The sequence below is a fragment of the Gallus gallus genome, chromosome 11 (genome assembly GCF_016699485.2).
Source record: "Gallus gallus isolate bGalGal1 chromosome 11, bGalGal1.mat.broiler.GRCg7b, whole genome shotgun sequence".
NCBI classification, from domain to species: domain Eukaryota; kingdom Metazoa; phylum Chordata; class Aves; order Galliformes; family Phasianidae; genus Gallus; species Gallus gallus.
This window is the reverse complement of record NC_052542.1, coordinates 2,149,226-2,176,866: the sequence shown is the minus strand read 5'-3', so window position 1 is coordinate 2,176,866 and position 27,641 is coordinate 2,149,226. Positions and strand designations below refer to the sequence as shown.

At 49.5% G+C, this 27,641-nt stretch overlaps 2 protein-coding genes across 2 annotated transcripts; one reads left to right on the top strand and one right to left on the bottom strand.

Moving 5' to 3' along the window:
- Positions 1-124: 124 nt before the first annotated feature.
- Positions 125-8,241, top strand: OGFOD1 (2-oxoglutarate and iron dependent oxygenase domain containing 1). Its single transcript, XM_015279237.4, has 13 exons — positions 125-299; positions 374-519; positions 950-996; positions 1,063-1,163; positions 1,870-1,986; positions 2,405-2,496; positions 3,657-3,785; positions 4,158-4,271; positions 4,903-4,982; positions 5,112-5,401; positions 6,210-6,332; positions 7,026-7,084; positions 7,561-8,241. The coding sequence occupies exons 1-13, from the start codon at positions 146-148 to the stop codon at positions 7,720-7,722; spliced, it is 1,614 nt and encodes a 537-aa protein (XP_015134723.1). The 5' UTR covers positions 125-145; the 3' UTR covers positions 7,723-8,241.
- Positions 8,242-12,310: 4,069 nt separating this feature from the next.
- On the bottom strand, positions 12,311-27,183 carry BBS2 (Bardet-Biedl syndrome 2). Its single transcript, NM_001012777.3, has 17 exons — positions 27,061-27,183; positions 26,757-26,984; positions 25,554-25,679; positions 25,231-25,293; positions 24,131-24,208; positions 21,869-21,973; positions 21,259-21,345; positions 19,947-20,082; positions 18,899-19,038; positions 18,215-18,359; positions 17,264-17,435; positions 16,222-16,351; positions 15,345-15,476; positions 14,704-14,841; positions 14,148-14,260; positions 13,322-13,470; positions 12,311-12,759 (listed from the first exon to the last, which is right to left on the bottom strand). The coding sequence occupies exons 1-17, from the start codon at positions 27,175-27,177 to the stop codon at positions 12,653-12,655; spliced, it is 2,166 nt and encodes a 721-aa protein (NP_001012795.2). The 5' UTR covers positions 27,178-27,183; the 3' UTR covers positions 12,311-12,652.
- Positions 27,184-27,641: the final 458 nt, after the last annotated feature.

Genomic DNA, 27,641 nt, shown 5'->3' with positions numbered 1-27,641 from the left:
CCCTCCGCGGCGTCCCGCCTGACCAACTGCGGGGCGCTCTGCGCCTCGCCCCGCCCTCCTCCTGCTCTCTGACTGGTTCGGGGCAGCGCGGCCCCGCCTCCCCGCAGGGGCCGCTGGGATTCGTAGTCCAGCGGGGAGCGACAGCATGGGAGCCAAGCGGCGCGGCGCGACGGGCGGCCGTAGCGGGGAGAAGCGCGGGCGGCGGGAGATTGCCGCCGAGCTCTGTGCCGCCCTCGGCGACACGGCGCTACGGGAGCGGGCGGCGGCGGCTTGGGCCGGGGGGGAGCCGCTCCGACACGGTACGGGCCCCCGCGTCTCGCGGCTCTCAGCCCGGTGCCGCGCCGCCCGCTGATCGCCGGCTTTGTCCTCGCAGAGGCCGTGGCGGTGGAGCAGGCCCCGTTCCGGCACGGCGTGCTGCGCGGCCTCCTGGCCAGCCCGGCCTTCGCGGCGGCGTTGGGCGATGAGCTGCTGTGCCTGGGCTTCCGAGAGCGGCGGAACGACTTGCTGTCCCTGCGACAGGTGGGCCGGGCCGGGCCGGGAGCGGGGCTGAGTGCCATAGAGCCACAGAATCATCACCAGTGGAAAAAACACCTCAGATCTCCACCTCCGGCTCCAGCCCACTCCCACCGTGCCCACTGCCCGCGTCCCTCAGTGCCACATCCCCACGGCTCTGGGACACCTCCAGGGACGGTGACTCCCCCCTCCCCCTCCTCCCCGGGCAGCTGTGCCACTGCATCGCTGCTCTTTCAGAGCAGAAGTGTTCCCCAATGGCCAACCTGACCCTCCCCTGCCAGAACATGAGGCCATCACTATCACCCTATTGCTATCTCCTGGGAGCAGAGGCAGACCCCCTCCTCACCACAACCTCCTTTTAGGGGTTGCAGAGCCATGAGGTCTCCCTCTCCACCTTCCTCAATGCTTTTCTCCATCTCTCCCCACGCCGCTGCAGTCCGAGGAGCTGGGGGCCCGGCCGGAGCCCCATGTCAGCGCGCTGAGGTAAGGCTGCAGTGTCCACGGGGCAGCGCACGCTGGGCCTGCCTCACCCCGTGCTTTGTTCCTCAGGCGGGCGCTGAGCGGGACCCTGCGAGCATGGCTAGAGGCTGTCACCCACATTGAGCTGGAGCCCTCCATCGACATCTCCTGCGCCAAGTATGAGAGCACAGGTCAGTCTGCCCACCAACCTCCTGACTCCACACGGAACCTCCCAAACCCAAAGTCTGAGAGCAGTGTCCCAGCGCTCCCTCAGCTCTGGAACTCAGGGCTGTGTCCAGTGTCCTGCGGGGCTGTGCCATGCCTATCACCCTCTGAACCACCACATGCTGAACCACAACCTGTCCCTAATGCCCCCTGACCCTTCTCCATCACTGTGGTCATGCTGCTCACAGCTGCAGCAAGACCCAGGGCTGGCGTGACCCCTGCTCTGTGAGATGCTCCACCCAGGCTATCTCACCACTTGCATGCACGTTGCCATGGCAGCTTTTACTGCTTTTAAGTCTTCCACAAAACCAACTGTTGCTCTGTGGTCAGGGATTCCCTCTCCCTCCATTGCAGTGCAAACGTCTTGCAGGGAAGCTGTGTATCAAAGAACAGACCTTGGTTAATCCAGGAATGTCCGCTGTACCCAGTGACAGCCACTGTGGTGGGTGACAGGAATTGCAATTCCACATCTTCAGAGTGGGCTAATTACAGTGAAATGCCACAGAAATTAACCTTGCTGTGTCAGTGCTGCCCTTCCCAAGAGCTGCGTTTTCACCTCGCAGCATGTTCTTTCTTGCACTCTTGCAGGGAGAAAGCTGGGAAGCAACCACTGAAATTAATCATAGGTGTCCTTAGGAAAGCTTTACTGTAGCAAAATCTGTGTGCTTGCAGATGTACTGCTGTGCCATGATGATGAGCTGGAAGGCCGGAGAATTGCTTTCATCCTGTACCTCGTGCCACCCTGGGAGAAAAGCGATGGGGGGACACTGGACCTGTTTAGCACAGATGGTAAGACCTCAGCTTTGGGTGTCTAGAAGAGACGACTCTTATGCACCCACCCCTTACAGCAATTCTATAAAGACTATTTCCTTCGTTCAGAGAAGCTGATGTATAGATAAAATTTGCACCTTGCGGAGGGGACTGTAGGTCTTTGTAGACAAAGCCACAAAGCCAGTGGGTGACATCAGAGGGCAATGAAGAGGGGAATCCTTTTTTTCCAAGAAGGCAGGATAGAAGTGATGCCAGTAACTGGCATCACTTAACTTAAAAGTGACTGAGATAAATTCCCTTTCCAACAACAGAAGTCCACTGATTTCTTACCAAGGCCTGAGCTCCATCCCTTACACTAAAGTGTCCCACCAGTTAGTGCCAGTTAGCTGCTAGTAAGTTCCATATCGTAACCAGAGTATGTTTTCTTCCTCCTCAGAACACTTTCAGCCACAGCAAATCATGAAGTCATTGATGCCTTCATGGAACACGCTGGTTTTCTTTGAAGTGTCTCCAGTCTCTTTCCACCAGGCAAGGAGCTGACTTTTTTTTTTCATTTTTTGGTTCTTGTCAGTGTTGTGGCTATTTGTTCTGTGTGCTGTTACAGCCCTGATGGGAAAGAGGAAAGGGGAAGGGAGAAGCATGGGCAGTCAGAATAGATACTCATGCTAAGTGCTGTGCATTAAAAGCTTGTGACTTTAGGGAGGACAGGAGCTGGCAAAGCCAACTTTAAACTGTCAGCCTAGCTCCATCATCTTGGGGGGAAAAAAAAATCCCATCATTACTTTCTAGCACATCTTCAGGTGTTGGCCTTTGTGGTGTACACATCTTCAGCAGATCCCAAATAAAGCTTTGGGTGTTCACTGGTCAGAGCACATCCATGGGCTCCCAATGACAGGCATTTCCCTGGTTTCCATTTCCCAAGTGTTTTAGGATACTGCAGCCATTCACAGTAGTCTAGAACACCTCAGAGTCATGCAAGGAAACAGCTGCTACAGCTTTGTAGCTACAACCTCTCCTAGAACAGACTGATTCTTCCTACTGTCCTAGCAGACAGTCCAAGGATATAAAACTGCAATGTCTTCATGTGCTTCAGAACTTCACAGCAGTTTGTGGCTAGCAACCAGCCATAAGGGGGTGGCTCTCTCTTTGCACTACCATTGCAGTACTGCACCCTGCAATCTGAAATAGTTCAGGGCAGCCCAATTAATGTCAGTGCACAATTTAATGAAATGTTTAGAAAGTAAAAGACAAAAGTTAGACCAGTATAGCCTGCTTTGGCCTACATGCTCGTAACAATTTCTGCATTTCCAGATGAACCTCTGCCAGCTAATCTTTGTAACTTGTACATGCCAGTTCTTCAACAGAACAAGTGGTAGAAAATTGAATGTTATTTCTATGACACAACAACTCAACCTTTGCTCAAGCTCTCAGAGACAGGGAGTGGATTTTGCTGGGAGCATAGAATAAAAGGTCAGACTGGGATTTTGGAGATCTGCAAGGGACTTGAGCATCAACATCTGTTTTAGCTCTCTCTCTATGAACAGAGAATAACCCAGCTTCTTGTAGCCCTTGGCTGCCTCCTCTCTGTGAGCAGTAGGTTCTCACGAGGAATGAGTCTGTGTAGCCAATTACAGCTACTCCTTGTGTGTTATGTATTCTAAACTGACGTGCTGCTGATGTTGTTCCAGGTGTCGGAGATTCTGTCAGAGGAGAAGTGCCGCTTGTCAGTGAGCGGCTGGTTTCATGGCCCCCCCATAGAGCGGCCTGCACGCTACATTGAAGCTCCCCTGCCCAGGAGCCCACACATCCCTTACGATGTGAGTAACCACTGTCTACTGAACTGCATTTCCATTTCTTTCATGTCCCTCAAATGCCTGTTTGGGACACACCAGTGGTTGGAGATGCTTTAAACTGTAGCTTATCCAAGTCTCCTTTTTTATTTCTGTCCATAAATTTGTAGCTCGTTAACCCCTTGTATATCTATATATATTTTTTTTTAACTCTGTCCACTGTGCATGACAACAGTTGTGCAGAGAGGGCAGCAAATGCTCTTGGTGCAATTAAAAAAAAAAAAAAAAGAATGGAGTGGGTGGGTGGAATCTAGTCCTATGGGGGCCGCTGGGAGAAGAGAAATTGGGGAATTGTTTTTACTTTTGCAAATCCATTGTTCAAATCCATTTCCTTTCCAGCATGAAATCTTGTATGAGTGGGTCAATCTAGTTTATTTGGACATGGACTCCCAAGCTCAAATCCAGGAGGAATTTGAGGAGCGATCAGAAATTCTCCTGAAGGATTTTCTTAAGGTGAGCCCTGTGCTTCCATACAGTGTGGTCACAGGGCTACTGGTGTCCTCATGTCATGCATGACCTCCCGAAGTCCCTTCCAGCCTCAGCCATTCTTTGTTTCTGTGGATGGATAACCACTGCCTGCTTGTACACTGCTGTGCAGGTATACATCAAAACCCATAAGCTTTGCTTCAGCATTCTTTTTTCCTGCTGGAAGCAAAGCAGAAGGATGGAAACAGATCATCCTTCCCGTGATGACCAGAATGTCCTTATCTGTACCCTAAGCTCTTAGCAGCTTAGGGGAACTCAACCTGTATGTGAAACAAATGACTCACAGTGATTTTGGCTTACTTGAATGGCTGTGTTTCTCAAGGCTGATTTACCCCTGGTTTACTGAGCATCCATATCTCAGTGAAATTGCATTCTCACCCAGTCAACAATCAAGTAACATGACCTATTGGGTCATGGCCATTAAAAATTCACAGTGTCCACCCAGACTATGCTCTTCTATTCAGCAGTCATTAGGAGACAGGCAAGTTAAAGAAAATGTTGAGAATGCCTTACATGAGAGTGCAGGATGGCTGCTTGCAGTACACTGAGGGAGACCTGGGGACTAAGTGTTAATGTTTCAGCACTCTTTCTCTCCTAGAAAGAGAAATTTCAACTTCTGTGTGAAGCTTTGGAGAACAAAGACATCCAGTGGAGCAGTCGTGGGCCTCCCAATAAAAGGTAGGAAATGACAATCCTGTTCCATTGATCACACCAAGCAGGAGCTGCCGTGAGGCTGCACTGACCACTGCTGCTGCCATGGATGTGGCTCTCGTTGGTTCTCTGCTGTTGCTATCTGCTGTCTTTCAGGCTCTATGAGACAGCAGAGGAAGACAGCCTCCCTGACATCCTGAAGAACTTCCTGCAGTTCTTGCGCTCGGAGGCCCTGTTTTTACTGCTTTCCAACTTCACTGGTCTAAAGCTGCACTTCCTGGCCCCTTCAGATGAGGATGCTGGGGAAGGAAGAGCAGCAGACAGCACTGGGCACAGCAGTTCCAAAAGCGAGGAGGAAGAAACTGAACAGCACGCTGATAGCAGTACCAGTCAGCCAGACCAGCCTGACAACATCTCTGAGGCACAAGACAGTGAGACACAGAATGGTAAGTAGGGCAGCAGCAATGTGAAAGGACTTGAGCAGGGTCCTGACGTTAAGGTTGTTGGCAGCAGACCCAGAGATTTTCATGGAACTCAGATTTCACCTTGTACTGCAGTCAACACAAGGTACAAACGTATCAGATTTTTTAAAATGCTCATCCTACAAGTTATTAGACATTAGAAGAAAAGGTAATTAAAACCCAAGACCTATTTTGTACAAAGACTTTGTTGGGTTTTTTTTATTTCCCCAGCTAGTCATTTTGCCTTTTCTGTTGCCATTCTTCCTGTCTAATTGCAAACTCCTATAGGAGGAGGTCATAGTTTGAGGCTGCATGGATTGAAAACTGACTGGAGCCATGAGAACACAAAGACTTTCCCAGATTCTGTGTACCTACCTGAGAGTACAGAGTGCTGCTTTCTTCCCTGCAGCATTTGGTGTTTATGTGCTTTCAGAGCAGACAGGTTACTGGCTTTTGAAGGTTAGAGCTCTAGTGTAAATCCCAAAGGAGAGGGAACAAAACAGAAGGAAGAACTGGTTGAATCAAAACACATTGCCTCTAGGAGCTGTCAGAAAGCAAATCTTGTGTCTGTCCATGCCCTGCCCCACACCGTTCAAAGGACTTGACTTAGAGCCCCGTCTAGAAAAGAAGTTAACATGAGATCTGTTTGACTTGTTCTTCCTTTGCACTTTGCTGGGGCCAGCAAAGACAGTATGGGGGCATCCCTTCACACGCCTTGAGCTTCGCAGGAGTCAGCTACAGCACATCCTCATGGCTTTCCCTGGCTGCTGAGATAATCTGCTCCCTCCCATAGGTTCGAGTACCCCGATGTGTGCAGGGGAGCTGCGGCGCTGGACCAATGGGCACTATACTCTAGTCCATGACAATCAAGCAACTGAATTTGCTCTTGACCTGCTCTTTTACTGTGGCTGTGAAGGTAAGCAGACAACAGACAACATCCTCATCTTCACTCCTCTGGTCCTTACACAAAGATTGTGTCATTGCCTGAGCTGCCTGTGTTGCAGCCAGGAGGTGGCGTGTGGGTTCTCTGGAACAGGGAAGGGATGGGGCCCCAATGTCTTTGCTCTGCTGGGTGGTGGCTCTGAGCACGGATGGCAGGTGGCCAGAATTCTTGCTGAAAGCATTCCATTTTGCTTCTTTTCTCATCAAAACTATCACTGCCCCCAGTTCACAAAGCCTGGGGTTTTTTAAAGTTACATTAGGTGTGTCTAGGCATTTTAGGTTGACTGATGGTTAGATAATAGCAAAAACAAAAATATAAACACAAGTATTTTGGACTAGATGAGCTGAGAATGCATAGCTGAAACCACCTGGCACATGACTGTAGTTGTACTGGGAGTTTGCTATCTGCTATGGCAAAACTGTAGGCAGCAGAAAGCCAAGCTACCTTAAATGGCCTGTCTGTGTTAAAAGGCAAAGCTGGTACATTCAATTCAAGTCAATTCTGAATTTAAAGGGAAAATGATAGACTGGCAGGAGGTAAACTGGGGATAGTCCTGCGTCCAGTCACTGTGCAGAGTGGAATACAAAAGCTGCATCACATACAAGAGAGCTGTATGGAGCCTGCGCAGCGTTCAGCTTTCTAAGAATCTTTCTTTTCTCTTTTAAGACTGGGATCCAGAGTATGGTGGCTTTACTTCCTACATTGCTAAAGGCGAAGATGAAGAGGTAAGGAGCTTGGCTGCTAACTGTAAATTAGATAAAAATTAATTGTTTAGGGTGGAGTGGCACAATTACACTTTATCACAATGCTAACACAATCTCAAGATGAAGCTGTTACACTGAAACCTTGTGCCTACCCTCGAGCTGTAGCTCTTGGGGGCACAGCTCTGCATTTGGCTTCAAGAGGCAAGTGGTCACTGACTCCTGTGGGCACAAGGCTGTAGCAGAGATCACACTTTTCCAAGTAAAAGTCACATCCAGTTGAGCACGAGCAAGGCTGCAGAACAGTCATACCAATATGAAGTCCAGAATCTCTTCAAGTGAACCTTGCTATCTAATAAATACTTCAGGTTACATATATGTCTCACTTTCTATTAGCAGCCCTTTCTTCTGACAAGTTTTTAAGCTGTTTTCCTTTCTAAGAATGTTACCATGGACATATTTTTGAAACTAATTTCCTTCCTTACTCTCGCCTCTCCCAGCTGTTGACTGTGAATCCAGAGGACAACTGCTTGGCCCTGGTATACAGAGACAAAGAAACTATGAAGTTTGTGAAATACATCAATCATCGCAGCTTGGCACGCCTGAAAAAGCACCCGAGCAGAAGAGGATTTTGGGATTTTTCATTTGTTTATTATGAGTGATGGCACAGTGACCATCATACACAGAAAGTGGTGGTGGTGGCTTTGGGGCAGGGCTGTGTTCGAGCATTTGGCTGGGCCTGCCTGAGCCCAGGCCAGCCTTCCTGATGCTAACTTGATCGTGTTGTATGTGAACTATACCCTACTTAGGGGACCCAGGTGACTTTTTTATTAACTGTAAGTGGAAATCATGTCTCCTCCTGACTTGGTTGCAACGTGCACTCTTAGCCACTTTTAATAGTACATGGAGGGTGCCATCCCTGTGTGACTGACAGCTTCCCAGCCCTTTTCTTGTGGAAATGAGATGTGTGGGATGAGTCTCTCTGGCAAGGTGAAAACTACAAGCGTGCATGGCCCCAAGTTAATGACTGTTTTGTTGTTTTTGTTTTTAAAAAAGAGGTCAGTTAAATGCTTCAAACTGTAGTTGAGCAAGTTCTGTCACAAAATATCCAGGACATTTTCTGGAATTTAACTGTTCACCTTTTGTAGTGGCAGAAATAAAGGAGCTGCCCAGGGAAATAAGAAGTGTACAGCTCTGTGGAATCATGAAGGAAGAAAGTGAGGCTGTAAAGCTGCTGGCATTAGCAGCCTGGCCTTGGCACTGTAACAGGAGCACAGCTTCATTATGCTAAACGCTGTGCAGGCAGACCCAGATGGAGCCTGTACTCCTGTGAGTTTACAAGTTAAGCAGTAGATGAAAGAAGAGACCCGCTCCTATGTTCTTTGCCTGTGCCTATACTTGAACAGCTCCATGCTTTAGATCTGAAAGAGCTGTGGCTGCAGTCTCAGACCAGGAGAGGCTGGGCTGGTAGCAGGAACTCGCCAACTTGCCAATTCACCTCTTTTGGCTCATCATCCACAGCAGGATTGCCAACAGTGCATCCTCGTGTCCAATTCCAGTTCTGTCCTGCAGTCTGCTAGGTTCCAACATGGCTTCTGCCATTGGAAATAGGCTGCTTGGATCCTTCCACGTAGCAGGTATCAGAGGAGGACAGCCAGCTGGACAGCAAGCACAGTGCTGTAGGCTTGGCCCTGGCATGCACACACTTGCCTAAAACTTTGCTGCCAGGAGAAACACAGGTGTACTTTCAGATCAACCAAGCCAGCCAACAGAGGCCTTGGGCTTGCAGCAAGCAGGGAAGTACATGCACTTTCATTTCCTCCTGCCTCTTTTTGGACTGGATAGGGTGAGCTGCTTAGAGCCTGCTATCAATCTGGTTCCAGGCATAATGTCACTGTGACAACAGAGGTGGTGTAAGACACAGCTATCAGCAGGGCACCAGCAAGCTCCAAGTAAGGCAAGTTGTTTTGGCACAGGCAGCATGTACTTGGGGTATGACTTCATGATTGCTTTCTGAAACGGATTAGAAAGCACGTAGGCTTGGGAGATCTACATGATCTTGTTCGTTCTCTAACTTGTTTCCTTAAGCTGGCTTCTCTGTGCTGCAGACACTTTCCTACACTCTTTCAACATTCCTTTGCTGTTCTAAGCTGCTTACAAAGACAGGGGGATTAACCTAGAAACAGATGCTGTGAAGAGCATAGAACTCTGTGCAACGCTAATTTAGGTTAACTTCTGAAGCATTCCGCTACCTTTCTGAGCAACAGCTTTTATGGGGACAAAAGCTCCAGAAAAAGACAAGTCGTGGGAGTTCTCAAAGAAAAACCAGAAATTCTTGGGTAGTTTCAGACAAAGGTTACAGATACCACAGCTCCTCATGGTACGGTCACCTAGGCAAAGCTGGGAGTAAGTTAATTAACAAAAAGAAACAGCGTATTCTTCTGCATCGTCAGCCTGAGAGTGTGTTTGGTGGGTCTTGGAACAGCCTACCAGAAGACTCTGCCTTTTGAAGCTTTCTTTTTAATAATAAGTAACACACTAGAGGGCATACCAGCCCCTATTCCAGCAAGGCGATTACCCATCGTGCAGGGAAACACCCTTCTGCCGCAGGAGACTGAGATGAAGTGATTTACAAAGCTAAATTTGCAGTTAGGTTTGAAAAAGAAACCCAACAGAATGGAGCAGGTAAGTGATTAACATGGCACAGTGTGTGCAGCTGAGAGCAGCTTTGTAGAAGACAGCCTCCTCTGTCAGTTACTGGCTCAGCCCTGTGAGGATGCGTGCGTGGCTCCAGCAGATCGCTGCAGCAGGAAGCCTGCTGTTCTGTGCAGGGTACAGCAGCTTCTGCTACCCAAGTGCTGCGTTATTCCAGTGCTTCACAATATGTTTCTCAGGATCTGGTTGTTAACAACACTGGAAACAAAAGCAATTCAATGCAGCTTAACCAGAGACCAGGCTGAGGGAATGATTTCTGCGATCGTAAACACAGAAATAAGTGCTGACACCAGGGATGCCATGCATTAGGATTAGCCAAGGTGAACAGCAATCCCTGGGACTTGAAGAAAGTGTGGCTAACATGAGGTAACCCGTTGCCAGCTGTCAGTTCCCATTGCTTTGTTTGTTCTTCAGCTCCAAACCGGAACCTGAATTAGGTCATGGAAAATCCCTGGTACACAGCTCTCTGGTGAGAGGGCAGGGATTCAGCACGGCACTGCTGCAGCACGCTGCTTGGGCAGCAAAGGGACCCTGTGGGGAAGCCAGATGCCTTTAAGCAGCTTCAGTGCAGGGCAGAATTCCAGGCAGGCGTTGAATGCTGCAGAGCACCATGGAGTAAACCCAGCTCCCAGCATAGTGTCCTCCAAGCAGCCTTTCCCATGAACCTCCAGCAACAAACGTACAGTTCTACTCATGTGATCTCAGAGGTTATTCTGTGCTTGACCAGTGGTTTAACAGCTGTAAACAACTCCCCTCCCTGAGAACTGGATACTACGCAACAGGCCTGGAGGACTGACCCTTCCCAGCACAGACTGTTGGCCAATGATTTCTTGGTGCAGGTTCAGCTGGGCTCCGTGCTTATGTCAACTTGCTGCTGTGTGCCAGCCAAGGGCTGCTCTGTCAACATGCAACTGCAAACCTTGGTGCATCGCTTCAGCTTCCTGGATGCAGATTTCACATTTGGCAAAGATAAAAGCTGCTTTTACCGGAAAATAAATGACAAGTTTGTTGTTGGAGGAAATCAGCCACAGCGGAGGTCTAAACTGTGACCCAGGGACTGACAAGCACTGCAGATAGGCTGCCAAGAGCAAAACAGAACTGGGACTGGAAGTGCCTGGTGTGCAGCCCTGGAAATCAGGCTGATGGGAAAGCTGCTTTCTGATCACAGGCACTCTGATCACTGAATGGGCTACAGAAATGTTACTAAGCAAGCATTAGGGTTTTGAACATAAAGAGCCAAAGAAGAGCTGGAAACAGTGGGAACAAGTACAGCAGGTGGCAGAAAGCCTGAGGCTTGTGCCAGGAGACTGTTCCATAATCAAGTCTTACAGTTTGCTCGCTTAGAACAGCATGGGTGGCTCACCACCCTTCTCACCAAGAAGCTGGATGTGACTAACAACCAGGTTCCTAAAGAATTCAAATGAGCTCCTGCTGCTGATTCGAAGCAAGAGAGATCCATGCATTTGGCAGCTCAATTCTTCATCTTGAAAGGCTGAAGCCCTGGCAAGGGACTGTTTTGGAGATTAGAACACAGTGCAAGAACTTATTTTCCCATTCAACTTCTAGCCAGTGGCTGCTCTGTAGCAAGCAGTAGGCTGCTGGTTTGAACTCAGAGTTAGCACATAAGAGACACAGCACTTCCAGGAGGTGAGTGCTGCTGACAGTGCTGAGAAGCTGCCCAAGAACCCCTCTGACAGAGGTGATGGGCTGCCTGCTCCCCAAACCACAGCACAGACAGGACAAAGGGGCAGGAGCTAGGAGCTCTGGCACACAGCCTCATCCTGTCCAGGGTATTTTTAGCTTCTAAGAGAAATTTGTTTTGGCAAAGGTTCTACACTATCTTCACATCTAACCTACAGACCTACTCTAATATGTAAATCCAATTTAGAAGATCCCACAACTAATAAACAATTTTGAGCCAGGGGACAAGAGATTTATCAAGACCTTCTCCTGATCCCATTACATCCTGCTAGCTCTTTATTACACACCAAACCTGGCTGTGTATTTTGTTCTCCTCATTCCTGAAATACACCCTTGTCCACCCCAGCATCTGCAGCTTTATCCAGCAGTACCACGAACAAGCAGCTGAACACAGAGCTTCCAGCAGTGTGGGTGTGGGGAGTGTCAGGTATGAAACCAACTGCTTCCCACCTTCCTGGAACCCAGCAGCTTTCAACCACCTGGCTGCAAAGCCAGAAGTTATCCCTTTTGCTTCTGGTGCAGTGGACTGCAATGTACCAGAGAAGCAGCACATCCCTGCAATGAAACCAGGGGTTCTCTGATGCAGAATAACTCCACTGGAGAGCACAAGCTGACAACACAAGTTGGATTCTGAAGTTAGCAGACTCATGGTCCTGTGTTTTAAGATTTCAGTCAGCTCCAGGTTCCAATGCTTAAATGCAAACCCAGCCACAGACATACCCTCAACACAGCACGTGCAGAGATCAGCTTCATTATGCAGCAAAGCCAATGCAGTGTTTCATCTTTCAGCAAATAACCGTATGCATCACCGCAACTAAATCAGAACAAAAGCAGTCAAACCAGTCTATGTTTTAATGGAAAAAAATGGATGCCCAACTACAAAATATATTAAAATACACAAATAAGTTACTGTATGAAAAATAAATGCTTCACAGATATACCTTTGCCTTACATAAATACCACACTTGCACTTAAATCTGATGCACTGTTCAAGAAGCCTCCTGGCCTGTGGCCTGCAGAAATAGCATTTCTGGACTGATGCCTCAACTAACACCCAACCTTTGCTATTACCTCACTCTACAACAGAGCAGGGAACAAATGAGATGCTTGTTGGTTTTGGTCCTACAGCCTGGAAACACCACCACTACACAACTGCTGTTCCTCCCTCTGGTTGTTTTAAGAAGATGCGACCCCTGAACGCATTATCCTGAACAGCGTGTTGAAGTTGTTGCTTCTTATTGCATCCCGGCAAGCAGCGATCACCTGTGCCTTAGGTTTGCCAACTGTGAAGGGAAAAAAATAGAAAAAGATCAGTTAGAAGCAGAGAAAAAGGCTGAAAAGATGTATGAGGCTCAAAATGCAGAACATTTCTAAGCAAACAGTGAAGTGCCACGTTGCCTTTCTCTTAAAACAAAGCCTTTTCTTGAAAGCATTTTCCATAGCTGTATTTATTACAAGGCAGCCTGAAGGACTTGTTGAAAGGGGAAAGCTATGACCATACCACAAAATGCATCCTGACCAAAGGCTGATAGAACCAGTAATAATAAAGGCAGACGGCTTTTGCTTATCTTGATAGCTCTTCTTTTTTTATTGTTTCCTTAAACTGAGCTAGCTATACACGAAGAACTGAAACAAAGCCATTGAGTTCTGTACCACCCAGAAAACTGAAAACTGCTTTGAACTTTCTTCCCAAGATGCCAATCATGTTCCCCATCACAGGCAATCGGCTGCATCTGGGCAATCGAAGGCCAATTCTACCACTTAAGCAACCCAGTTGGCGTCTGAGATATCTGATCAGCCTCAGTGGGACCCGAGACTCCCACCCCCCCCTACACACACACTCACCACGTAAGCGCCCGGCCCTCTGGATTGCTTGATTCACTGCTTTCAGATTGTTCAGCAGCTCTGTGTGATTGTTGCAACGAATTTTGTATTGATTTATTAAATCCCTGTTCAGATCATACAGCTCGACGTACCGTGCCTTCATGTTTTTCCTGCGGGGACAACCAGCACAGTGAGCTGAAGCTCTGGGGACGTGACAGTAACTCCTGGCCTGTCCGTAGGAAGATGCAGCAATACCCAGTTGTGACGGCTGCCACGGTTACCTGCGTGTCTGTAGCTACAGCACCACAGACCTGTCTAGACGTGTTGGTTAACCTCATTACTGAACAGGAAAAAAGAACAGGTCTATTTTGGTAGACTCTTTATCCAGATGCTGCATTCCCCAGTGAAAGTAAAATGGCCCAGCAGGATTCAGACCTCTTTACTGCTGCCCTTGGCAGCCAGGGCAGGAAATGAGCAGAGCACAGGATGGCATAGTGAAGGGCCTGGAACTGAACATTTCAGTCTTGGTATTCTCAAAGGTACACACACCAGAGACAGCTTTCGGTTCCTACACCCCTTAGCGCGTCCTTTCTAAGATATTACCTTCTCAAGGCCGGTTCAAGGCCAAAACCTGCCCTCTCGCCTCCCCCAGGCTGGCTTTCCCCTATAAAACAGGACAAGGTTAGATAGCAGCTCATGGTGGAACCAGCCAAGGTACCAACTCTGCTCAAAGAATTGTAACTGGGCATCCCTCCCACTACACAAACGCTTTTGTGCTTTTTTTCCTGCCTGAGAAGCAGAGACTGGCTGTTCTACACCCAAAACACACAAAGCGGCAACTGCTCACATGTCTCCCAGGAGCCGTGCATCTTCTGCCTGAACCAGCATGACGCGGATGAGGTTGGAGTGGTCGGCCATGTCAGCAGTGAGCCGCTGATTCACTGAGTGGTGCTCATCCACCTGGCCAAGGCAAACAGCCATGAGAAAAGGCCTTCAGGCACTCTGGGCACAAAGGGAATTGTTTAAGCTACACCTCATCCCGGTGTAATAGGAAATAATATCCCAGCTTAGCCAACCCAGGACCATCCTCCTTTCCCTCACCCCCAAGCTGCTGGAGCAGCACCTTTTACCCTACAAAACGGTGCTCAGGATGAGATGCACACCTGACACCCTGGCCCAAAGCCACAGCTCAGTCTCTCACACAATGTATGTGCATTATTCTAATCAAACAGCTGCTGGGGACCGAGACCCTGTTCCATGTAACACACAGAATGTTGAGGGTACCCCTCCTCCTTTGCACAGAATATTTAGCAAGTCACTGCTGGCTGATTTACACGAAGAAAAAGCAGTCTGGAGATCTTTACTTCTTTCCTCCCATACCAATGCCCCCAAATCCTTCTCACCTTTACCAGCACTTTCCGCAGCTCCTCAAAGTATGCAGGGAAATCTGCTTCCACCTGCAGATCTTCAATTGCCAGAAAGGAGGCCATGGACTGGATGATGTCACCAGCTAAATCAATATCATCCGTGCTGATAGAGATCTGTCAGAAACGACAAGAAAGCACTTACATGCTCTTCCATGCCAAAATACCTCCCAAAACTACTCAGCAGGGCTGCCTGGAGAACAGCTGCTTAGGCTCAAAGCAGTTCATTCTAAGGGACAAGACAAGCTCCAAGGCATACTGGAGATAAGGAGACACTGATTTCAAAGGGGCTTTTACTCAGGTGTGGGGTAAAGAGGAATTTGTGCATACAAGGACAGCACAGAAGTTATGGGCAGCCTCTGTTTCTCAAACTGCAGCCCCCTGAAACCACTCCATGGGGAACAAAGGCCTTCCTACTGACTTGTAGAATGAACACTTTGCTTTGTTGACTGGCACTGGGATTTTACCCGCTCAGCAGTGCCAAAAGACATCCCCATAAGTTGAGTACTTCCTCTGCCTGTTCAGTCCTCCTTCATTTTCACAGCTCCACGTTAGAACCATCCTTAAGATTCAGTGGTGTCTGACTACATGGGCACTCCCTTGCCTGTGAAGTTACTCACCTCTCCACCAGGCTTGATTTTGATGAGGAGCTGGCCTGCATTACGAAGGGAAGTGAAGCAAACCTGAAAGGGAGCACTCTGAAACTCCGCATCCTCTGGCAGCAAGAAGCTCTGATTCAGCCACATAACAATCTTGCAAAAAATAAAACAAAGAGCATCAGCCATCAGCTGTGCATGTAGTCTGGAGAGCCATGCAATGGCCTTCGTGTGCACATGGCACCAGGGCTCCGTTCAGGTTATCATGGGAGCTCCATTCACTCCAATTCATCTCTTAAATGAATGTCAGGAACTTGTTAGGATGGGAGCAGTTGGCCCCCTGCTCCAAAGTAGAATATTTGCAAGAAAATCAAATTTGACAACATGAGACCACAGCCAAGGGCCAAAAAGTAAGACCAGGCCCAGAGACAGGAGAAATCTAGAAGGCAAAGTTGTGTTCCACTATAAGAATTTAAAGGAAAGCTTTCCTCAATCTTGTTGGTTTGGTTTTTTGTTTTTTTTTTTTTGTTTGTTTTGTTTTTGTTTTGTTTTGTTTGTTTGTTTGTTTGTTTGTTTTTGCCTTGACCACTTAATACGGGAAAAGTCACGCAAGTACGACATAGCCCCATGGTTATGGGGGAACAGATGGGCTCTCATCACTGCTATCTCACAATTCAGATCTTCCAGAACCAACACTGCAGCTCCACTGCTCACCTGCCAGGTACCTGAGCCATCCTCTGGGCACTGCCTTGCCTCTATCCTGTTCTCTTCAGAACTCCAAAGGCCAGAAATGCGTAATAATATTTGCTCTTGGAAATCTCAAGCTAACTGCAATCCCTCCGTGTGCTATGAATATCATTACCAGCAGGGCCAGGAAGCAGGCAGCAGAGCAAACACTCACCCTTTGCGGCCTCTCATTCGTTGCACAGCTCACAAAGCTCAGCGGCTCTGTGGCTGAGTCCGGGCTGCTCAGGGCATACATTGAAAAGCGGGGGAGCTGTCTGGTCAGCTCAAACACATAGAACTGTGTGCTGAAAGAATCCCAAAGGAAGAAGGATGGTTACTAACATCACAGTGACTCACCTCCAACAAGGGCTGCTGGGTCTGCTGTAGGTGAGTATTAACATCAGCAGCTCCCAGTGATGGAATCAACTGCTTACCACTGGAAAACAGCTGGAAGCTGTGGGAATTGGAAACTCCAGGCTTATCACATCCCTGTATGAGGCTGAATGATTCCTCCCCATTTCCTACATTTTCTATAATCCTTCCAACAAAATATATGCTTACATTTAACATTCTACTACGTAACTGGATAATTTATTAACAGTTTTGGTGAAGTCCTACCAAAAGCAGTAACAAAGAATAGAGGAAACAAACAGGGAATTCAGTTCCTTGGTTATCTCACACTCAAAACGCAGCTCCCTGTTCAGGTGCTGCTTCCTGGGACACTGCCAGATGTGGTAGATGAGAGCAGGGAGAAAGGTCTCTTTAAGTGTATAAGAAGAGGAAACTGGAAAAGTGTTGTCTTGAAAACAGGCATATCCTACCAGCCCAAAATGTCAGACAGGCTCAGGGTCTGTCACTCTGTGGTTTGAAAGATGGCACAGTGCCTCCAGGTCTGCTCATGTACTATGGCCAGAGCTGCCAGCATCCAGGCCCCTAAGAGGCAGCGCCACAGCAAGGCATGCCCTGAACAAGAACCACTCACTGCTCCCTTAAAGGCAGAGCTGGAGTACAGCAGGACCCTCTGAGCGCCTGAAGAAGAGCCCAGCAGCACAGGACAATAGTATGTTCAAGAAAATATTCCAGCCATGAGAGAACTGAGGCATCAAGGAATTAACGGTACAGCTCCGGTGGGACAAGTTATAAAGCCACATCATCAGTGTTTGCTGTCACGCACTGTTAGCTCTGGAGACCAGGAGAGTTCACAGCACAAACCTCACCTGTTCCTGTAACCCACAAAGGCTTTGATGTGCAAATCCACAGGGACGTCTTTGGGTGGAGTGAGGGGAACTCGAATGCAACCTGAGAGGTTCTGGAGATCGGGGTGTACCACGTGGCTCTCTCCTTCAAATATGCCCTCAGCAAAGATCAGCACAGCACGGATGATTGTGTCTTAGCAACAAGGAGAAAAAGCAGTTTCTCAATTAACAGCTGTCTTCCTGCAACAAGCCACCATGTTCTTCAGAGTTAAGCACAAGCAGCTCTCCTGAATTGTTAACGTGCTCCAGATGAGCAGCACTACACCTGGAACTGCCTGCATCCTCAGCATGTCTGGTGCTGGGTGACTTTGCTGACTTGGCTTGGTTCCTGCTCTTACAGGCTTGCAGACACTGAACACAACTGGAGCGCCAGGCTGCGGCAGTCCCCACATTCCATAACCTGTTTACCTGCATACTGCATAACCCCCCCATGGGCAAGCAAGATTGGCCATGAATTTCTGGGACGGGTGTTCTGCTGTTGCCTTGGTGGGTTTGGGTTTGGTTGGTTGTTGCTTTTCATAACAAAAATGCTGTTATGGATGTTTACCCCTCTGCACAGACCACTGCACTTAGTGGTGGGCATTTTGCTTTCATTGGGGAATGACAGCACTCTTCAATAATGTTTACAGTCAACATGAGGAGTGCTGCAGGGATCCCCAACACTCATTTCATCCAAGCTAAGTGTTAATTGCATCGGAAAACAAAACACAACGAGGAACAAATCCCACCCAACTCCTCTCTCCTGAAACCCAAAGGAGCACAGCCCAATTTAAGACCATGGAAGGAAAGCAGCCACAAAGGGGAAATTACAGACAGCGAAGGGGAGACAGGCAAATCATCAGCTAAAAATAACCAAACGCTTGCATGAATTTACATGGAGATAAGTGGTGGTGGTTGCAGACTGCGGCTCACCGTTGGTGGTGGAGATGCACAGCTCCACGTGAGCAGACTGGCTGTCAGAGCCCAGGTTAACCGACAGGGAGGTCTGCAGCTGGGTGTTGGCTGGAATCACACCCCTCTGCCCGTCAGCTTCCTTCAGCTGAGGGCTCAGCTCAGCCTGTTCCGAAGCACAAAACACCCTTCAGTATCACAATCCCCATTCTCAGTCTAGCAAGCTAAAAGACATACATTTTCAGTTTTAAGCACAACTCTGTTTTTGCTGCTGTGCTCGTTTACTTTTTCAACGAGAGCCTGCTTGCTCCTCAGACTGTTTTGCAAAGCCCTCTAATCCTGCACCTTCCCGTGGTGCCACCAGCACACCTGCACCCTGGCAGTGCTCTTACACAGCCCCAACGACTCCCAAGTTTTGGGAGTCAGGCTTTGAAAATTATAATTTTCAGACACATTCGGTGCCGAACCAAAGCCCGTTCTGCTTAGCTGCTCCAGCAGGCTGACAAGGCAAGGAGAACGTGACTTATTAAAGTAAGAAAAGCTCGCTCTGCACTTGCACAAGGCAGAAGCAGGAATCCCAAGCAGACAATCTCACTGCTGATTACAGGTTACAGCTCTGACTTGTCCAGACTGCCCCACGACCTCCACCCACCTTTATAGCAGTGGGAAGCCAGGGCTTGGCCCCACGCACTGTTTAAGTGGTACCTTTGCGTTTTCCTCATAATTTCTTAATTCCAGCAGCAGGTTCTGTTTCTTCTGACTAAGTTCTCGGATCATGTCCTGCTCAGCACACGTATCCATCAGGTTTCCCTTCATCTCCTCGCCTCCTGGCAGATAGCCCCGCACTGCACAGAAACAAACACACACACACAGATCTGACACTTACATACAGAACACACTGCCCAACAAAAACAAGAGACCTTCACTGCTGCATACAGCCCCTTGGGCAGGCTTGGGATGGGGCTTATGTGCTGAATCCCAAGTGGAGCACCTCCCAGCAGCCTGAGATTAAGACAGATAGCAAAACACTGCTATTTCACAGGACAGGCTTTTGTTCCAAATGGGTTGTGCCAGATCTGTTTGTTTCAGGCCACTGCAGACAATAATCACACCTGGATTCTCTCCTGGAGCCATCACATAACCCCATAAACTCAAACTGAGCTACTTTAAATACCTATGGTCTTATCTGTTTCCATTCACAGCAACAAGGTGTCACTTCTTGAAAGTCTGGTGGGATAAAACCAGCAGTTCTACAGTTTCAGAAGAGCATTTTCCAGGAAACAAAGGGCTGTTAACACCCAACATTTCTAACACAATAACTATTCACAAAATCAAAATACATACATCCTTACTTCTCTGTCCCCCTTTAGCCACTGTTAGGCAGCCAAAGAACTACACAGGAAAAAAGACCTCCCACATATTCACCCTTTATGCTGTTGCCTGAAGAACCACAGTCTTTACTGAGTATATTTCTCTTTGCATTCTTAGAATGGGACTTTTTCATGTAGAGAAATGGACTTTGATGGCATCTTGGATCATAATGACATACACACCGATTACCACAGAGAAGGCAGTATTTGACATCCTGTTTGCAGATAGCCTAACACTAAATTCCCTTCACTTCTCATAAAGCCAAGGGAATTTGGCACACAAAAACGCCTACAGAACACAATCAGCGGTTAGCTCATCTGAGATGACATGATACGCCTGACACTGCTGTGTGTTGAATTGGTGTCCTGAACAGCCCTCCTACCTTCACCATCAACTGAACAGCAGATTAACTGTGTGCTCCCGTCCATCCTGTAATCTCCCTCCACCACTCCTGCAATCGAGGAAGCAAAGTTGTCCTTAAAGATGACCTCCCCAGTTCGGTCACTGCGCGCATCAACCTGGAGCAGCACAGAGAGAAGGGACGTGGCATGAACAGAGCAGCCAGCTCCAAAACACACGACGTGGTGGTGCTCACCACTCGTGGAGCTGCAGTTCTGCTGAGCACAGGACCACAGATGGAAGGTACATTATCAGGAAGCGACCTCTCCACGGGCTCAGCCAAAAGGAACTGCTCTTCAGAGATGCCTCCCTAAGTTACAAACAGCAGGAAGGAAGAAAAGGCTACTGCAAGGCTACGCAGGGAAGGCTGTGCACATGTGGATGCAGCGATGATGGAAGCAAACTGGACATCTCCTTAATGCAGTACGTACAGCTTTTTGGCTGAGCTGCCATCCTGGACTGATGAACAATCTTTGATTATCTTTGTAGGGAGGAGGACGCAGCAGTACTGGTTCCAAGAGCTGGGGGCTGCTTCGGGGCAGCAGGTGGGGTAGGGCCTGCAGCTGAAAGAGCAAAAGGCCCACAGCGAGGAGGGGTGCTCACTTTAACCATGTTATACACCTAATCCAACAGAAGTTACAACATATCTGGGCTCTAGGCTGCCAGCTTGACACAAAGTTAATTAAATTCCCCTAGGCTAATGAGAGTAATGAGAGGTGCTATGAAAGGAGATTTACCAAAAAAAAATTGGCAAGCTGCATCCAAGAGAGAACTGGCAACCAGAACAGCTGCTTTTGGCAACAAGGAACACCAAGCAGCAGGCTTAGGAGCCTACACTGAGCTGTATGGAACGCCTCGACATCAGATTAAGCAGCACTTTGATGGATTTACACTAATCCTGCCACAGCCAGGACCGATGCTGCTCCCCTCTCACACAACCACTCGTTGCCCCTGTAGCTGGAGAACATTCAGGAAATACAGCAGAAGATGATTAGCATGCACTCAAGACAAAGCCGAAAAGAGACACAGGAGAGCTCCAGGATGTTGCATATGATCTTTGCTACCACAGAAACAGCTTACCACACCTTAGCAATTCACTCTGAAGTAAGCAGAGGAAGGTTTTCTCTGGCTGATCGTGCATTTGGCAAGGACTCCCCAGACAAACCAGGTTTACTACGACAGCTCCTCAGCACTCTTTTTAATATTTTGTCTGTTCTGCTCAAGACCACGTAGCAGCCCGCTTCCAACACGGCTTGCAGACCCACAGCTCCTTGCTCCCAGCAGCACACGCTCACCTTCCCGTTGGACCAGCCGGTGATCAGCTCACACACACCATCAGAGTTCAGGTCAAACGCGTGGATGCTCATCGCATGGTTCTTAGACTGAGGACAGAGAACAGCACAAACTATGCTTGGGTGCACCTTCTAACCCGACAGATGCAAGACTCTGGAGAATGAGTCTACAGAAAGGAAGAATTAGCTTTGAACACACACAACGTAAGACACATCCAGTGTCTGGGAAATGAAGTATTGATTTAACAACACAGCCAGAGGCATTTTCCAACAACGAACTCACATTTCTCTGCTCCATCTCTGGTTGCTCAGTGACCCCACCAAATTGGAGCATCCTAAACGTACGGTTTTAGCACTGTTCAGTCATGCCAACAATCCCAAAAGAACTGAAGGAACTGATACATTGTGGATTTTGCTTGTATCTATAAAAATGGGTACGTTTTGTAATACGATAATGACATCAATTGTAATAATTACATGAGATACAAACTATTCTCAGTAGAAAATGTCAAACCATCTACGGAGTTTGGGTAGCATCAACAAGCAGAGATCAGCTACCAGCTCCCCTGGAGGCTTCAAGCTCTCAGTGCTGATACTGCAAGGCAGGACTGACCTTAATCCTCCAGTAGCGGGACGTCCTGTCGTACACTCCCACCGTGCCATTGGAAAGAGCATAGCCAAAGCGACTGCCATACATGGGGCTGAGTGCAGTCACAGTCTTGCAGGGGGAAGGGGAAAGACAGAGAGAACACAACGGTGAGAACACACCAACTCCTGCACACCCAACAGCAGACTACACACAGACTCTTCCACGTGAACTGCACCCCGGTGGAATTTAACTGTAATTAAGACCACTGTGTGGAGCACAAAGCACCAAAGCAACTCTTTTTAAAACTCAGTTTAACCCGACCAAAGGCCTTGCAGGGTTTCCTCACAAAAGCTGTGCCGTCGGTGTTAACACCCAATTCAACAGAGATTGCAGAACTGCCCTCAAACCGTGTTCTTTGACCAAATATTTATTGCCACAAACAGCAGCACAACTGCTCGGAGGATTCCTGTGGTCTCTGGTGCTAACACCCAAAAGCTGCTCCCCACACACAGCGCTCCCTGGAGCTCTGGGATCTGAGGATGCCAAGGAGCTCAACCCTACAAGGGCTGGGAAAACCCTAGAGATATTATTGGTAGAAAACCTTTGCCTGAGATGAGCACGATAAAAATTAACAGCTCCCACAGTCGGGCTTCTTCTGGAAGACAATCAGAACAGCAGGCCAGATATTACCTCAGCAACAGCTCCAGGGAAAGACCTGAGAGTCACAGCCCAGGTTGTTTCCCACTCCTTTTCAGACCCGTTACCCTACAGCTCCTCACCAAGCAAGGCCTCTCAGTGCTTGGAATGCAGCCCTTCTCCATGCACAAACACTGCAGACTTCAGTGCTGGAGGAAGCAGCCGCCCGCTCTCCCATACAAGGCAGCTCATTCCTTCAACTAAATCCTTCACACAGACACGAGACCTTCCCACTGTGAAGACTTCCAGTGAATCCACCTCAGCCTACTGGGAAGGAACCACTCATCACCACCACGTACATGAGCACCCTGCGGTCTGGCTTCAGGCACACACGGCATCCCTCATTGGAGTCCTTGTGCCTGTAACTCAGTCCTGCAGGACATTATCTGCAGACAGCCGTGAAAGACACAGGTAAGCCAAATTCAGCTAATCTGAGTGTGCTCCCGGATTTCTTGCTATAGAACACTGTTTCCAAACCCTTTGCCCTTCCTCTCCGAAGCCTTTCCCATGTAACACCACCCTCCAAATCCTGAGGGCCCCAGGAGGGCAGAGACCCCAGACAGGGCAGGACTCACCCACATAACAAAGCTCCCCGCCCACCCAAAGCGTCCATTTATCAGTTCACAAATCACAACAACCTCTGTGATCTGTTCCATCAGAATTAAACACCGAGAAGGCAAACGACTCAAGTCCTCTAAAAGGAGCACGATGCACACAGCCATTGTTCCCTGCCTTTACGTTTAGGTGAAGCTGCGGCCTTCCAAACTAGAGCAGAAAGACTGCAGTAGGTCTTAAGGCCGTCCAGGTGTGAACTGAAAGCAATTTGACCGTAGATCTGGAAACAAACAACACGTGAGAGCCACAGAGCGCTCCCTAGCCCTGAACTAGGGATCACAGCACGACCCTGGATTGCTTATCAGAGAGCAGAACGTACCATTTACAACGCCTGGCTCTAATCCCACCTGAAGGAGCAGCTTCCTTTCCTGGAACACTGCCTGCACTGCTCCTTAAGAGCTCTCTGTGAGCAGTTTAATAGCTAACTAAGCCTTCCAGTCCTAACTTGGGCAGCAGGGAGACCTCAGCTTTTCAAGGACAAAGCCCTTACTGCAGGTGCTACAAAGGCACAGCCCCGTTCATACAGCCCGTGTGCAACGCAGATCCCTTCACCCTGCCGTTCCCCACATGGACACACATGGGACGAGTGACTTCATCACAGTGACAATGAATTTGAGGAGAACTGCAGCAGAGGACATTCTGTAGCTCGGAAGGCACAGCATGTGTCAGCCACGGGACCCTTCCAGGAACACACAGCCCTTTGGCCAGGGCCTGACTTCCAGCCCGGTCAGCGATTTCCTCGGCCCCGTTAAAGGTTTGTAAACAAACATGCCAAAAATTCCACATGTGCAAGTGTTATTAAAGACATTGTTAAACTCTGACTTTTGCAACTCCGGAAGGATAGATACGGTGCCAAGTAGTTAACTATTTACCTACACAGTGCATCTAAAGCAGAGTAACCAGGGCAGCTTCACAGCACACAGTGTTTTCAGTCCTACCCGCAATCACAATAAACATTAGCTAGAAGTAGTTTACCTCTGTTTCTGACATTTCTGCCACCATCTCGTCTTCTTTAAATACTCGGATATCAAAATCTTCAGAGCCAACGAGAAGCTGCAAAAAAAACATAGAAACTCAAAGCCATTGAGCCACACATCAAAGCACCAGCGCTCCTCCTACAAGTGGTGGCTGCCCTACTACAAAGCAAGGCCAGAATCACAGAACCATAGAATGGCCTGGGTTGAAAAGGACCACAATGATCACCCAGTTCCAACCCCTCTGCTGTGTGCAGGGTCGCCAACCACCAGCCCAGGCTGCCCAGAGCCACATCCAGCCTGGCCTTGAATGCCTGCAGGGATGGGGCATCCACAGCCTCCTTGGGCAACCTGTTCAGTGCGTCACCACCTTCTGTGTGAAAAACTTCCTCCTAATATCCAACCTAAACCTCCCCTGTCTCAGTTTAAAACCATTCCCCCTTGTCCTGTCACTATCCACCCTTGTAAACAGCCTCTCCCCCTCCTGTTTATACGCTCCCTTCAGGTACTGTAAGGCCACAATGAAGTCTCCCCGGAGCCTTCTCTTCTCCAAGCTAAACAAGCCCAGTTCCCTCAACCTTTCTTTACAGAAGAGGTGCTTCAGCCCTCTGATCATCTTAGTGGCCCTCCTCTGGACCCGCTCCACGGGTTACATCCACTTAGAGCCCAAAATGGGCGTGCAAAGAAGACATTGGCTCTTTATCAGGTCTTCTGTCTTCTCATTCCCTATCATGAAACAGGTGCCTTGTGAGCAATGGTAAGAGGCATGGTATTTCTCCTGTATTTCTGGTGTGGTACATGGACATAAGAGAAGGTTTCATGACAGCTGGCCACGCACTCACCAAGGCAAGGCACTAACACTGCCAAGACCCAAAGACGTCTCATTTCCCTGCTTCCAAGTAGTGCCAGAGAGCAGCGCAGCTCCATGAATGTGGACTGAGCCACTGTGCATGTTCCTGCCAGGTTGCAGCCTGAGAAGGGGACAGCTTCCTCACCGGGATCCCTCTGCCAATCATCGAAGCCAGATGCACTTGCTAATCTCCCCTTCACTACAATACCATGAAATCTGCTGAATTCACACGTAAATGACTACAAACAAACCTCAGTTTTGCCATCGCCATCGAAGTCGCACAGTGCGAGGGACCGAACGTTGTCTCCTGTAACCTGAAATGGGAAAGGCTGCCTTCAGTATTGATGACAGTGGTCAGAGGGTGAACCACTGTTATTACCCGCACTGCAATGGACACAGCCCGCATTCGAGCACCATTTGAGTGCAACGAATACAGATCAAAACGCACTTTAAGCTCCGAAATGAAATAAGAAAGCTGCTCAACAACCAAATTATCATTTATCGTATTTAAAAAAAAAAAGCATGGAAATCAAAAGAGTCTTTTAATAAAGTCAAAGCATTACATGTACCCTACCGTCCAAAAGAGGTCATTTCCTTCATAGTCAAAGCCTTGCAGGGCGCAGTTGCCGCCAATAATAGCAAGAGGAGCTGGTATATCCCCCAGCTTCCCAAGAACAATCGCGTTGGCTCCATCTGAAACCTATGGAGGGACATTAAGGGACCAAAACAAAGCGTGAGGTATCCGAGTGCACAAATAAAAAGCTCCTGACACCACCGTGCAGTGCTGGGGGTGCACAACCGCACCTCCACGTGCACACCCCTCCCACACCACGGAGCTGCTTACAGCAGTGGCATCGCAAGGACACAGTGGGCGAGCATCAATTTGGGAAGGGGCTAATATTTATAATAATAGAACAATAACATGGCATATGAGGTCTGGCCAACAGCTTAGCCAGGGTGAAAGCTCTAACTCGGAGAATTGAGTTGTTATGACACGTTCACACACTGATGGCAGATGAATGCTCTAACTGAAAAGCTGTACTGTTGCACAAACCCAAGGCCTTCTCAAGTTTCTCCCAGCAGTCTCTGTTTCCTTGGCAGTTCCTATGGCTCTCAGCTGTTCCATAACTCCTACCACAGTGTGGGACATGCACACAGATAGGTTAGCGTGAAATGGTCCCACCAGCTGAACTGAGCTCCAAACACCCATTAAAACATCCAGATTCTGTCCTGCTGGGTGCTGCATTACGTGAGGTGAGGACTGGCTCTCTCTCACACGTGCAGCTGTATATCCTACGCTTTTAACTTGTACATCATGAAGTCACTGAGATTGGAAAGGCTTCTGAGATCCCGAGGTCCGACCACCAGCCCAGCACCAACACTGCCCACTGACCGTGGCCCCAGGTGCAACACCTGTGTGTTTCTGGAACACCTCCAGGGATGGGGACTCCCCCTCCTTGCTGTGTCAGTGCCGTGCTGCTCTGTGGGAGAAGAACCGCTTCCAATACCCAACCTGACCCTCAACATGAGGCCATCACTCTCACCCTATCGCTGTTACGTAGGAGCAGAGGCCGACCCCCCCTCCCCACAACCTCCTGCCAGGGGCTGCAGAGCCGTGAGCTCTCCCCTGAGCTCCTCTTCTCCACACTGACCCACCCCACTCCCCCAGTCTCCCCCACAACGCCGTGCTCAGACCCCTCACAGCTCCCCCACGTCTTTCCTTCGAGCACGGCCCTCGGGACGTTGTAAACCAGCCCTCCCCAGCACCGCAACTCGCCTCTCGGTAGAACAGGTCGGAGTTCAGGTGCACGTCGTATGCCAGCAGGTGCGTGCGGGTGCCCACCAGCAGGCAGTCGCGTTGCAGCGCGGCTCGGAGCGGCCCGGCCGCCAGGCACGTCACGGCCTGGTTGATGCTGAGCAGGGCGACGTGCGCGTCCTGGCTGCTGGGCGCCGCGCGGCTGCCGCCCGTCCTCGGGCCGGGGGCGTGAGGGCTGTGAACGAGGACCTGCGGGACACGGACGGCGCGTCACACGGGGGCCGCCGTGCCGGGCGGGCATCCCGCGCCGCGCCGTTACCGTTACCTTCCCCGCCTGCGTGGCGGCCGCCAGACACGGGTGCGCGCCGTCGAACCGGCCCAGCGCCACCGTGCGGGGCTGCAGCTTGTGGCTCAGCTTCAGCGTGAACACCGGCACCAGCATGGCGGCAACGGGAGCGGAGCGGAACCGCCCGCAGCGGCACCGCGTCACGGGGCGGGGCCGGGAACCGGATGGGGGGCGGGGGGGGGGGCAGTGAGCGGCTCGGGGGGCGGGTAGGGGACGTGGGGGGCAGTTGGCAGGGGTTAAGTAGGAGCTTGGGGGGCAGTCGGGGGGTAATTAGGTGTTTAGGGGCGGCTGGGGATCAGTTAGGGGATGTGGGGGGCAGTTGGGGTAATTAGGGGGCAGCTAGTGGGTCAGGGATTTGGAGATCGGTTAGGGGATATGGGGGTAATATGGGGGCTAATTGGATTTAGGGGCCGCTAGGGAAGCAGTTAGGGGTTTGGAGGTCGAGGGACTTGGGGGACAGCTGAAGGGTTAAGTAGGGGTTTAGGGGACAGCCAGGGTGTCTGTTTGGGGATGTAGGGGGCAGTTGGGAGGGGTTAATTAGGGAGTTGGGAGTCAGGGGA